Here is a 14,309-nt window from a genome sequence, read left to right as displayed (position 1 = left end):
TGAGTGAGTGAGAGAGTGAGCGTACATACTTGCCGTCGTTTGCCATTTTGTTTTATTTTGGAATACTATAATCTGAAATGAACGATTCATATGTCAAAGCTCATAAGGAGTGCACTATTATTTTATTTCTTTTGACAAATCCTATCGATAGATATACAGACTATTAACATTCGCATGAGTTGGGCTCAAGTGAGAATTACTCCCTACGAGATAGCTATTTTATCTAATCTGCTTATCCAGAATGCTTCATCCTAATTTGAAATATTTCAAAACTTGGATTGAATCAGCACGTGAAATGTTTATTTAATAAAATGGGAACTATCCAGGATATTGGCTTGTGCTAGTAAGAGTAACATGAAAGGCTGAAAATCATTGCGGACGTCCCGATCCGCTTTACCACTGCGGACGTCCCGATCCGCCCTAACACTGCGGACGTCCCGATCCGCTCTAACACTGCGGACGTCCCGATCCGCTCTAACACTGCGGACGTCCCGATCCGCTCTGACACTGCGGACATCCCGATCCGCTCTAACACTGCGGACGTCCCGAACCGCTCTAACACTGCGGACGTCCCGATCCGCTCTGACACTGCGGACGTCCCAATCCGCTATAACATTGCGGACGTCCCGTTCCGCTTTTTTATAATCCACAATTTTACAGAGGATTCTACCTTTTTTGAGGCTAGTCATACTTTCAAGGAAAATACCAGCTCTATGAAGAGCATCAAAATTAACTCGAATCTAAATGTTCATTTTAGCCATTTTTTTCTCTTCTTTGCACACAATTCTTTAAAAGAAATATTCAGGATCATTTTACGGGGTAGGTTTGTATCACTGACACACGAAAAATAGGACCACAGCATTGACGGATTTCCCCAAATGCGGTCAATTTTTAGATGAAATTATATTTTATTGTTGCAAGGCAACACCTGGCAGGATCGCCAATGTGGCTTTCTACGCCGCTAGGGAAAATCCGCCATTGCTCTGGTCCGCGGAATAACGTCTTACCTCTTCCACGTAGTAGTGCGAAATGCCGCGAATGATGTTGGCTTCCTATGTCTGAAGTGTTGTCGCGCGTACATTGTCGACTGCTTCATGCCGAGTCGACATTTGGTGGTGTGTGCCCATACGTCAGGGTAAGCCTGTGTTGCACAGTTATGTTAAGCTCAACCCACACATTACGTAACGCAAAAATTGCCCAAAATTGACTCCCCCATGTAACAAATTGTCACAAGTTTATTCATCCCCCCTCCCCTATTACGTAAGAAATCCTATGAAAATTTTTTTTTCTTCGATAAAAACATGTTACGTAACGATCTAGCTTACTCCCCCTCCCACCTATGTCACAACTTGTCGAACCCCCTCCTCCCTAAAAGCGTTACGTAATTTATGAGAGATCCCTCAGAGGTGTCGGAGATATAATATTTTGAAAATAAATAATCTATGTGTACACCCCACATGCATGGAAACGATGAAACCGCATTGTAGTTCACCATACACCTTCAGCGAGTCACAGTAGCTGTGAATAAAGAAATCTATAATTTACTTTCAAGCTGGGTGCAACATTCGTTTCAGTCCCGTAGCCAGGATTTTGTTTCGGGAGGGACTTAAAAATTATTGCATAAATGTATTAATTCTGATGACTTGAGATAGTTACTGGAAACTGAACGTAATAAACAATAAACACTAAAAAACCCTAAAAATATGTTGTCTGTTACAAGAAAGGCTATAGTGCATCGACGAATTAAATTTGATTATTGTTAATTTACAAGTTAGAAATTTCTCTAGTAACAAAAATGAATATTCAAGAGTTAAAAGTATTTAGGGCAGCTTGAAAATGCTACGCATTCTAGGTGTAGAAGACGCTAAATTGGAATGCGTAGAAAAAAATACAAAAACCCGTCTCTCGAAACTTTACACGCATTTGCTAATCAGGAGAACGAAACCAACGTCAAGGTTGTCACCATGGATAGGAATATATCAGTGTGAAATCCAAGTTTACCGTTGCAAAGAATGTCGAACTTTGCTTCAAATCTTCTGATAAGGCCAGCGATTTGTAGATGTGGAAAATAGGTTCAACTCTTATTTTCGTGATCAGGCGTCTTGCTACTATTACTAGTCCTGTGACTTCATCCGAAGTTAGCGTTAACTCAACTTTATGAAATTTGCAATTTAGGTATTTAAATGCCTTTCATTTGACCTATAACCAATGAAAATCGGTCCAGCGGTTCAAAAGTTATGAATTTAAAAAAAATCAACTTTTGAAAAATTACGATTTTTTTAACAAGTCTGACATGGAAATTGACACCCTAATGACGAAATAAAAAAAATATGTTTCTATATATATATATATATATATATATATATATATATATATATATATATATATATATATATATATATATATATATATATATATATATATATATATATATATATATATATATATATATATATATATATATATATATATATATATATATATATATATATATATATATATATATATATATATATATATATATATATATATGCCAAACCCATTAAATTTTCAGCTGGAATTCTATGAAGACCAAATAGATCGAATTGAACAAGAGCACACTGAAGTTACTAGAGCAACACGTATTCGATTGGAGCAGGATAACCAAGCGCTGGAAATTGAATTACAAAAAGTTAAAACCAATACAACACTCAACTCGGAGAAGCTTGATTACAATTTTCAAGTGCTGAAGAAACGCGAGGATGAAAATTTAATGGTTCGTAATGCACAAAAGCGGCGCTTGACAAAACTGAATGAAACCATATTCATTTTACGGAGAAAAATTAAAGATGCTCAAATGAACTGTCTTATTGAAACGGAAAAATTGACCTCAGATATCATAAAATTGCGTTCAAATATCAGTCACATGGATATGAAGGTGAACACTTTTGCTCAGGCCAACGATAAAAAGGTTGGTAATCGTTAATTAATGAGTTAAAATGTGTGCCATAAATTAATCCAACTCTTTCAGTACCAGTCTGTGTGGCAAATCCATAAAAGCGAGTGCTTAGAAATTTTGAAAAGTATTTTGGAAATCGACAAGATACTTAGCGAGCAACATTTAGGTCGGAAATGGCAAGCTCCTCCGATGCCGGATGAATGCGTTCAGAAGCGATCAGAAACAGTAATTTTAGCCATTGACGATAGCATACCTATTACTTCGCAAAGTATGTTTAGATATACAATTCGCAAAGTATGTTTAGATTCGGTTGAATATATTTCTGATGTCTACATAATTGCAGGAAACACTTCCTTGGTTACGTTCGACGACTCAACTGAACGTAATCAGATATTGGACATTCTACAAGTTGTACTGAAACAGGCTGGTTTTCTCATAGATAAAACTGCTATGAAACTAATGGAGTCGTACGCTCTAGAGGAACAGAATCTAGTTTGTTTGGATAATATTTTCAATGCCTTAGGTATCTTAAATTGGGATGATGTTCGAAAGTTGAAAGAAAAGTTTGAATATATTCTCAAAACACGTTATTATTCCAATAGCGAATCGTTGACAAAATCGGATGAAACCAATGCAAATGTTACCAGTATCATCGATGACAAATTAAAGGTTATGTGTAGAAACCCTCACAATGTTAAGCGAGTTTTATAATTAGTATCCTAATTGCAATTTGTAGGTTCTAGCAGATGCGAATGGTTCGGAAATAAGCTCTACGTCTGGTCCTTCAGAAAACCTGCGCACACTCAAACAGTTTTCGGAACACTTGGCGGATGTGGAAACCGTGTAAGTTTAGATTTATTGATTGTATTTACTGTGCGATTACGGTTTAAGTCGTGTTAAGTTGTGTTTGCGATGCTTGAGGTGATTTACTGGTGGTACTTATGGAAAATTGAATCTAATGGTACAATCTGACGAACGCACTTTTATTTCATATATGCATATATCAGTGGCGTAGCCAGAAATTTTATGAGTTTGATAATTCATTGAAAATTCAGAAACATAAGTAGTAGTCTAACAGATGCCAAGAATGAAGCAGAATCAACATAAAACAGTTTTCAAAGTTTTACAGATTATTTTCTTATAATATGTAAATCAAGTCAAAGAATGTGAGCTTTAAAATATTTAAATATTCGAAAACTTTTTCAACGGTCAAGATTACATTACAACGGTCAAGATTACATCCTCAACTTTGATGGTTTGACGACTTTGAAAAGTTTACCAACCCAAAACAGCGCATATTTTGATATAAATTTTTTAGTAATTAATGCTCATAGAAGTAATTATGGAGAATTCAAAATAGTAAGACCCTTGGTGCCTTCAGCATTTAAACAATTTTGCTGAAAATATGAAGGCTACATGAATGCAGCATATCGAGATATAAAACAATATTTAGGACTATGCTATATTTTTCATTGGTGGAAAAAACTATTTTTAGTCCACAAGGAGAAAATTCTCATCAGATACCGACACTACCAGTGGTTGGACTAAACTAGCGCCGGATTTATGCTAGTTCAAAAAAACAAAAGCACTATTTGTGTTTCTGGGCAAACCACTAGTCCATTTAATATTAGGAATTTCTTTAAGCCAGTTCTCTTCAATAATGAATGCAATGTGAATTTTATTGTTTATGAAGTGATTTATCAAAACCAGTAATATCAGAATAACTGGTTTTAAAGCACTATGCTATATTTTTTCTTAGTGTACGACAGTTTAGGTAAAAACTAATTTTTCTCCATTAAGGAGAAAATTGTTTAAAACATCTTTGCGCGTGAAGAGCACAAAACCTGTAATTAAATTAGTTATGGAAGTTGCGTTTCGACTTCGTCTCATCAGAATCCGACACTAACTTAGTGACAGGACTAAGCTAGCGCCGGATTGACGCTTTAACAAGTTTCTCTTTAATGAAAAAATAGTTTTTACATAAATTGTTCTGTACTAAGAAGAAATACCAGCATGCAATTGCATTGGCTTCCCGTATAAATAGATACCATTCCAGAAATTTTTGGAACCATTTCCAAACTATTCATATAATACTCACCATATTGGGCAGCCAAATGAAAACAGTGTAAAAGGCCGCCATGTTCCTCTTGCATACATCTCAATAATTTGAATCAACTTTTCGGCCTTTATATGCAATGTTATGGCCCATGTTGCACACAAACCATATATGGGCCAAGTAAGCAATTTTTATCCCGTGCAGGTATAGTCGAGTTTTAAATGCCATTTTTTGATATTCTTTACCGTCCTAGCTATATCAGGAATCAGTAGCGTCTGGCTCAAATGGCACGTTCCCCATGTTGATCGATTCCTATCTATAGGGTACGCTACACCCTAATTTCAAAACGCCACGTCGTAGAGTTGTATTGCAATTTAGCAGAAGTCGAATCATTTTGAAACAAACCTCAGAGCGAAATTTTATAATTGGATGCAGAACTGCATTAAATAAAAATTGTTTTCGTTTGTTAGTTTGCTTATGGCTATCCAAATGAGTGAAGCTGTTTAATTTGCTTACAATTTTTTTCATTTATTTTAACAAAAGGAAAAGAAAAGAACATATAATCACAATTTGTACCCTTTTCGAGTTATATTTTCTCACAAAGAACACAATAAGCAAGTAGAAGTTTACTTAAATTTTCAATGCTTTCGAAAGAGTCCAAACTAAGATTAAATACAAGATTGTAAATAAAGCCATACCACACAACCTAAGTAACACTTTTAAATATGAAGGCAAACAATCTGCTACAAATATTCTCATTATTTAAATGATATCGAAGCTTGCTTAAATTGTTTCACTATTTATAATTTTCCATCAGATCTTGTACGATTAGCATTTCCATTGTAGAACAAATTATCGTTTAACAGATATGCACAGGGTATGAAAGAGTTGTGAAAATTGGGACTGGAGAGATGACTTGGCAAAATGACACAAAAAGTTGAATACGGAAGAATCGCCTAAATCGTGGCAAAAAATTGGATTCTTTAATATTTTTTTTTCGATACAAAGATTGTTTGTCTATTCAATCAGGTGCCATGTCGTAAACTGGTTTTGCGGTGTACATCATAACTCAAAATCTACTGGACCAATCGCTGATACATTTGCACAGTTGTTTTTCACATCATTCCGCAAGTAACTAAGGGTGCTTTTATTTTTTGGTCGTTTTTCGAATTTTTTGTAGCACTTTGAAGCCAAAGTCCGATTATTGCTAAAAACGTTAAAAATGATATTGTAGAAATAATAATATCAAGCATTTTGCAAAAAGCTCTTGTAGTTACCTGGGCAATGATGCGAAGAAGAAAAATTGCAAAAATCAGTAATATTTGGCCAGGAAATTTTGAGTTACGGTTTACACAGCATTTTGTCGAGGTGCCTCCTGAAGATTCACTGTCTGCATCCATTGTCAGGTTCAATTTGTATAGTTATAATTGTCAATTCTTTATCATACAGATTGCATGCTATAGGAAGTAACTAATTGTAATTTATTATTTTGTAACCGAGATTTAAAGCTTTCTCAATTTTCGCATGACGTCGCAAAATTTCGTTGAATTGAACGTTTTAGCAATCCAAGATGTTGAAAGCTCAGCAATTTGGATTTAACCCATTTGACAGATTTACTTCGCTGTAAATCAGCTTTTGAAATTGTCAAATTCTCAGTTCAAAAACTGAACTTTTGGTATTTCAGGATTGATTAGGTAATCATGCCTGCCAAATTCTAGTGGTTAGTGGAGTAGTTGAGTAGGATGGTATAATAAGCCCGCCGCCCAAAAATGTCACATTTTTTCCACATAATTATCTGAAGCAAATAAATAATTGTATTCGGCTTTTTCATGTGCTGTAGAACAGCAACTAATTCAAACGTTTCCAAAAAAAAGGTAAGCTTCCACTATAGTTCTATAAGCAGACTACTAAATATAATGTTAGAGAAGCTCTCTCAATCCTTGGAGTGGCTAGTGACTAACAATACAACTCCATAACGTTCTCGATAGTATGCAACATTGTTAGAAAAATAGCATAATAACCTTTTAGCTAATTATGGATCTTAAATGATTCTAATGTTACTTTGTTTCAGCTACATCGAGGATTCCAAAATTTTTTTAAAAATATAAATGCATCAAACTATTAAATGGCATAAATAGTGAATTTTCAATTAACCTCCTTGTATGGTTTTTAACATTGCCCTGTATTGCCGATCAGAATGTAATGCAAATGACCAGCATCATGTTACCGGAAGAACACAAAAATTTGTCATGCTCCTCTTGCACATACTTTCTTTGCTCACAATAAAGGTGACAATAAATAAGCCAGTTTTATCAAGTAGGAAAAACAAGCACTGTCGAACTAGGGTGATGAGCCTATTTTCACCATACTAAGCAAGGTGCCTCACCAATTCGGTAATTTCTTGCCTTACAATCAATGGAATGCGTAAAATTGACATCAACCGTTTTGCTTCGTTGTTAAGAACCAATATAATAACACAAATGCGTTGAAAACAGTAAAATTCTCGTGTTTGAGCACAATGAAAACTCGAATCGAGTGCCCCTATTGTTGCGCTACCATTTGACTCAATGCGTTGAACAAAGATGGCAGACACTGCTCTAACCAACGGCTTCAAATGGGTAGGGTGATAATAGAAACATGGCGCAAATAGGCTCATCACCCTATATCTACCTGTATTTTCGATTTCTCCGATCTTTCCTTCTCACTACATGCTTAATTCCAATTGCTCATCGAAAAATTACAGGAGAGCACTTTTAGATAAATCGAATCTATTATCGCATATTCAAATCAATGTTATTTTTGCGAATTAGAAACAAAACTGCAATAAGAATTGCTTTGATTATTTTTTTACATATCGCTATGAGAATAAATGGGATCGCCATGAGAATAAATGGAATCCTTAATATAAATCAATAACATATTATCACGAATTATTGCCCATATATCTGTCGCATCTCATATGGTCGGTGTTAAGTCAGACCGGACTAAGTCGCAAAACATCAAAAAATGAGATAATTACAACACTGGATAGAGAATTGCTTCAGCTACATTCAACTTTGGCAGATTTGAAATATGTAACCATAAACAAGAATTATGGGAAAAAATAATTTCCAATTATAACGTAGAGTATGCTGCGATTCAAACTTTAAAAACGTTTTTCTCGAAATCAATATTTTGTCACTTAGTCCGGTCTGACTTAACACCGACCATATCAAAAAAAAGTTTTTTTTCATTGGATGGATCAAAATAAATGACAATCGGATGTAGATTGTGAAATGCAGTATTTTATAAATTGAATTCTGTTAGTTGTTGTACTGATTAATTGATTATGAGTTTGTTTAAAGGGGAATATCCTGTTTTAATGTACTTATTATTTTATTCATTGAATCGTAGAAATTAGCAAATAAAATCGTTCCAATCTGCATTTATGCATTACAGAAATTTATCTATATTCTCTGTCTGCCACAGTGAAAACAAAAATATGAAATATAACACTTGTGAATTTAAATTGATCATTCTGCCAAAGTTTAATTTTTCGTTTGACCTTTGCTTACTTTTAATTTAAGCCTCGCTGAAAAAACGTGTACAATTTTAATTCGCAGTGTATGATCTAACCTTTATTTGTAATTGATATTTATTCCAAACTTGTGAAAATTCGCTTGAAACTAATATAAATATTGTCCCCCACGTCGACAGGTATCGTGTTCAATTATGAATGACATTCACAGTTCATTTTGAATTCAAATTGAAATATGTCAACCAATTTTTTAATCAAAGATTAAAAAAACTATCATGGCACCTGTTACAACCGATGGTACAACCACCCCAAACTCGACGAGCGCGTATTCAAACTGAATGTATAAACATGCATATGTATTGCTTGTGGCACTAAAAACTGGATTCTAACCGCACTGCGCACTTACTTTTCTTCTATTAAATGCTTGTCATAGACTGGTTAGTTCGACTGGTCTGTCTATGAATGTACCATCTCTATCACTTGAAATACATGTGTTTTGACAGCTCGCAGTTTTCAGTAGCAGTTTGATCTCTCGCACTTTGAAAGTGCGGAGTCCAGGTTGGTGGGAAGTGCGCAATATACCAATTTATTTTCCTTTGTTCATTGAATATTATGTCACTACAAAATGCTGTACATCATTGGCCAAGTATCAACTATCCAACACGTTAAAGTTCTAAGTTCAGAAACATATCGGCTACAAATTGACAAAATTGTTCTCACCGCTATGGAACGAGACATTTGACAAAGAAAAGCTATTTTACTACAAGAAAATATCGGCATGAACAACAATTCACCATGTTGTCTAATTTACTCATTTTCTTTAACATGAATTTGTTGTTGTTTTTTTAACATTGTTGTGCAACGCAGATCAGAACGTAGCCGTATAAATGACAGCATCGTTTGGTTAAAGCTTACCAACTATTTTAAGCCGGTTTAAAAGTTAATCCGGTTTAAAAACTGTTGGTACGCCTTTGTGCTTACGGTTATTAGTTTCAACGCTTAAGCTTTCTTCTGAATGTGGCGTGTAACAAAATACTACTTCATCAATTGATAGAATTGAATTGGAAAAGGGGAGAGGTTTTTTTCTCCACCCAATATTTTATGCATCGCTAGATCTAAAATATGAAAGTCAACATAATCTGTATGGTTCTGGTATGTTGTCAAAATATATATGGAAAACTGCATATTTTGGTGTGGTGATCGTTCTTAGCAACCCGTTGTTTGTATGGTCGAGTAGGGCAAAACGACACTGGTTATGTCCGATATTATACCAGGCAATGGTTAATCTATTGTTGAACGAACTATATTAAAATGGCTTTGAAACGCATCAAGCAATGGTAGGCATATCATGGTGTGCCTAAAACCCTTATTAACAAAAAACCGAGTTAATCCACCTATTAGTGAGTAAAGACATTTCTTACACATATCACTGTTGTATATTCATTAATTTGCTGAACACACGCAAACCGTTTCTTAAAAGTGTTAGAGTAAAGAAACACGAAAAACCTATTTTGATCAAGATGGATGCTTATCTAGCAATGTGAGAAGCTGCACAATTTTTACATACCGATCCTTAATACACATCTTCTGCTAAGTTTTCAATAGTTCGATTGGGCAGAAGAGAGAGCCGGAAGCAGTCTACATTGATAAAATTTATCAGTTATCAACAATATTTGAAAACAACGAAGATGCATCAAAATTTAATTTTTCATCGATAGCTGAAAATGTCTCTGGCAGCACCGCTCCAGTGAAATCCAATCAGGACAATTGCAATAACTTCAGTTCTACGGATATTTCAAGTAACTATTAGCGCTCAAATAAACGGTGATAGTCACAATTATTAGTTTTACTTTTTTGTGAGAAAATCATGTCTTACCCCAAAGTTATAACTGTTTGAAAACGTGGTTGTTCATAAATCACGGGGTAATGAGAGGGTTAATAAAATAAATAAAATGAATAGAATGAATAAAATAAAACAAAGAAAGTGGTAAAACCAATTAAAATATTTTTTTCCAATATATTTTATGATTTTTGCCTTTCTCATATAGAAAGGTTATGCAATCACTCTGAAAAACGTCTACCTAATCCCGGCCCGGAGGGTCGAGTGTCATATCCCATTCGACTCAGTTCGTCGAGATCGGAAAAAGTCTGTATGCGTGTGTATGTGTGTATGTATGTGTGTGTGTATGTGTGTATGTGTGTGTATGTGTGTGTGTGTATGTATGTGCGTATGTGTCAAATAATGTCACTCATTTTTCTCAGAGATGGCTGGACCGATTTGCCCAAACTTAGTCTTAAATGAAAGGTGCAACCTTCCCATCGGCTGCTATTGAATTTTGAATCGATCCGAATTCTGGTTCTGGAATTACGAGTTTCAGAGTGCGGCCACACAGAAATTTATCATAAAAACTATAGGAAAAATTAAAAATAGAATTTTTATTTTTGATGCTAAATGTATTCAAGGTGCATAAAACGTCGAGATTTGATGCAAACACGAAAAAAATTTGACGAAGATTCACTTTTTTGGATTTTGCACATTTTTGCCTTTTTCATATAGAAAGGTTATGCAATCACTCTGAAAAACGTCAACCTAATCCCGGCCCGGAGGGCCGAGTGTCATATCACATTCGACTCAGTTCGTCGAGATCGGAAAAAGTCTGTATGTGTGTGTATGTGTGTATGTATGTGTGTATGTGTGTGTATGTGTGTGTATGTATGTGCGTATGTGTCAAATAATGTCACTCATTTTTCTCAGAGATGGCTGGACCGATTTGCCCAAACTTAGTCTCAAATGAAAGGTGCAACCTTCCCATCGGCTGCTATTGAATTTTGGATCGATCGGAATTCTGGTTCCGGAATTACGGGTTTTAGAGTGCGGCCACACAGAAATTTCTCATAAAAACTATAGGAAAAATTAAAAATAGAATTTTTATTTTTGATGCTAAATGTATTCAAGGTGCATAAAACGTCGAGATTTGATGCAAACACGAAAAAAATTTGACGAAGATTCACTTTTTTGGATTGTGCACATTTTTGCCTTTCTCATATAGAAAGGTTATGCAATCACTCTGAAAAACGTCAACCTAATCCCGGCCCGGAGGGCCGAGTGTCATATCCCATTCGACTCAGTTCGTCGAGATCGGAAAAAGTCTGTATGTGTGTGTATGTGTGTATGTATGTGTGTGTATGTGTGTATGTGTGTGTGTATGTGTGTGTATGTATGTGCGTATGTGTCAAATAATGTCACTCATTTTTCTCAGAGATGGCTGGACCGATTTGCCCAAACTTAGTCTCAAATGAAAGGTGCAACCTTCCCATCGGCTGCTATTGAATTTTGGATCGATCGGAATTCTGGTTCCGGAATTACGAGTTTCAGAGTGCGGCCACACAGAAATTTCTCATAAAAACTAAAGGAAAAATTAAAAATAGAATTTTTATTTTTGATGCTAAATGTATTCAAGGTGCATAAAACGTCGAGATTTGATGCAAACACGAAAAAAATTTGACGAAGATTCACTTTTTTGGATTTTGCACATTTTTGCCTTTCTCATATAGAAAGGTTATGCAATCACTCTGAAAAACGTCAACCTAATCCCGGCCGGAGGGCCAAATTTTTTTTTCGACTAGCATAAGGTTTCTGGATTTTAACAGGGGCGTAGTTGATGGTTTACGGAGAGGGGTTACACCCCCCCTCTACTGTTCACTCCCCTCCTTTAAAAATCTACTTAAATCACCCCTCAGACCACCACCCCATCCAGCCCTCATACCCCTCCCTTTCAACCCCATCATCTTTAAACCACCACTATATCACAAAGCATACCAATTTAAGCTGGGGAGTCGTTCGTTCATGGGACTTTCGCCCTCCTCACATACCCACCCCCGCATGACAAAATGACTTAGCAAGCAGATAACATTGATCTAATGCTGATTAGGCTAATAGAGTATGATATTTTTTTGTTTCAAGTGTTTCACCGTCGACACGTAGCTCATCAAGTTCGTGGCTGGCATGCCATTGTTTATAAGTGCAAAGTGTACTAAGAATGTAATGGACATTTCCACAATTATGTTGAACATAAAAAGCTTCCGTGCCATAGTTTAGAGAAATGAGAAAGGCACAATTGCACCGCTAGGTGGATTAAAACAGGTTTTTTTTTCATTTTGTTTGCTTTTAAACAATAAAATAATTAAAATGAAAAAAAAAAACAGTGATATTAAAAAGTAATTGAATTAATAGAATGAATTAAATTTTGTCGAAATTACGTTCTAGATGAAATGAATAAAATGAATGACTGAACAAAATTAAATTATTAAAATGAATCAAATATGTGAACCCCTTGAATAATATAAAATTGCATAACACGAAAAAAGTGAATAAAATAAATGAAGTGAATGATACGAATAAGATGCATGCGATAATAAACTGATCGAAATGCATACAAAGAAGAAAATGAATGCAATAGACAAAATCAGGTCAAATAAACAAAATTAATCAAGAGAATGCCAAATGAAAAAATTCTTTAAAATGAAAGACAAATATTTAAAATGAAAAATATAAACAAAACGAATATCATCCATGAAATGAATGATCTGGAAAAAATGAGTATATAGAAATTTTTTTGGAAAAGTTAGTTGAATGAAGTAAATGAATAAAACGAATTCCTACTACTTCTACTTTATTGATGAGCCTTAATTAGTCATCAGGAAATCTAGAAATCAGGAATTTGTCTTCGAATTGAAAGATGTCTTTTTGGTCACAGATATCTGAAAATGATTTTTGCACAGAATAGAATTTTCTGGTCCAGTATTTTAACGCGTAATAAGAAATAGTGAACTGAGATAAGGCCACCTGTAAATAGTATTCATTTTCATTAAAGTATATAGAAAAGAGTGTCAAGTATCTAGGTTATGTTGGCAATTTATTGTCGATGGCACAAAAGCCGTACATTCAGTCGATTACAATGCATCTTTCCTCCCATCCTTATCACTTGAGAGTTGTTTCGTTCGGAATTCTCGTTTTCTGGATATATGGGTTTATGAGTCCTACAGAAAACAGTACCATGACAAAGGAATGGTTCTACCAGAATAAGTATTTAAATTCATCGAAAAGCCAGTGGCCATTGAAAGTGTCCCTGGACCGTTTTTGAGACACGAACATTCTTGAAATTACAAGTCGTACTTTTTCGCAAATAAAAATGTCACATTGATCATGAAAATGTATATTGGGGTTTTCAATACAACTAGTGTCAGTTGTAGTTACACAGTAATCTGTATGACATAAACTCAGTAAGATCAACTATCTGTTCAATGCATAAACTGTGATTGTAATCCTCGCTAATTTACGTGTAGAATACGGAGCACTCAAGCGAAACGTCTATTGAATTGTCCAACACCTGTACTAATTCTGGCACTGAAGCTTCATAAGGCAAATTTAGGCAATTGAAACCATCGCTATGAGTTAAAAGGATCCTTTTACTGAGATGCAAGTATAGTTTGATAGTTCAGGGGTCTTTGAGTGCCATTTTTCCCGGATCTAATTTGTGGATATTTTTGGAATTTGATCCGTTATCGTTCATAAAAGTGCATTCCAATACAATAAATATGCATTTGTATAATGTCAACCCAGAATAGGTGTTCTCAATTTTCAAATGACACATTTGAGCATATGTTCCATTTAAAATCCAATAGCGATACGAAAAGTTTAAAAAAGTGCATGTCTCTTTTCAACATTTTTGCCTTCAAACATGCAGGATTGTTATATTATATTACCCAGTTTGAAATACCCAAGGATTTCCTTAATT

At 34.9% G+C, this 14,309-nt stretch overlaps 1 protein-coding gene across 4 annotated transcripts in view; it reads left to right on the top strand.

Moving 5' to 3' along the window:
• The window catches only part of LOC131693347 (dynein regulatory complex protein 1 homolog), a 252,565-nt gene that overhangs the window by 206,058 nt on the left and 32,198 nt on the right, over positions 1-14,309 (top strand). For all 4 annotated transcript variants that reach the window (XM_058981095.1, XM_058981096.1, XM_058981098.1 and 1 more), the window contains exons 5-8: positions 2,555-2,950; positions 3,011-3,206; positions 3,282-3,607; positions 3,675-3,781. In XM_058981095.1, the coding sequence (XP_058837078.1) occupies positions 2,555-2,950; positions 3,011-3,206; positions 3,282-3,607; positions 3,675-3,781 (1,025 nt within the window). The remainder of the gene's footprint in view (positions 1-2,554; positions 2,951-3,010; positions 3,207-3,281; positions 3,608-3,674; positions 3,782-14,309) is intronic.

This window comes from Topomyia yanbarensis, chromosome 3 (assembly GCF_030247195.1).
Source record: "Topomyia yanbarensis strain Yona2022 chromosome 3, ASM3024719v1, whole genome shotgun sequence".
In the NCBI taxonomy this organism is placed as follows: Eukaryota; Metazoa; Arthropoda; class Insecta; order Diptera; family Culicidae; genus Topomyia; species Topomyia yanbarensis.
The sequence above is the reverse complement of the archived record's forward strand: the minus strand, read 5'-3'. Positions and strand labels throughout refer to the sequence as shown.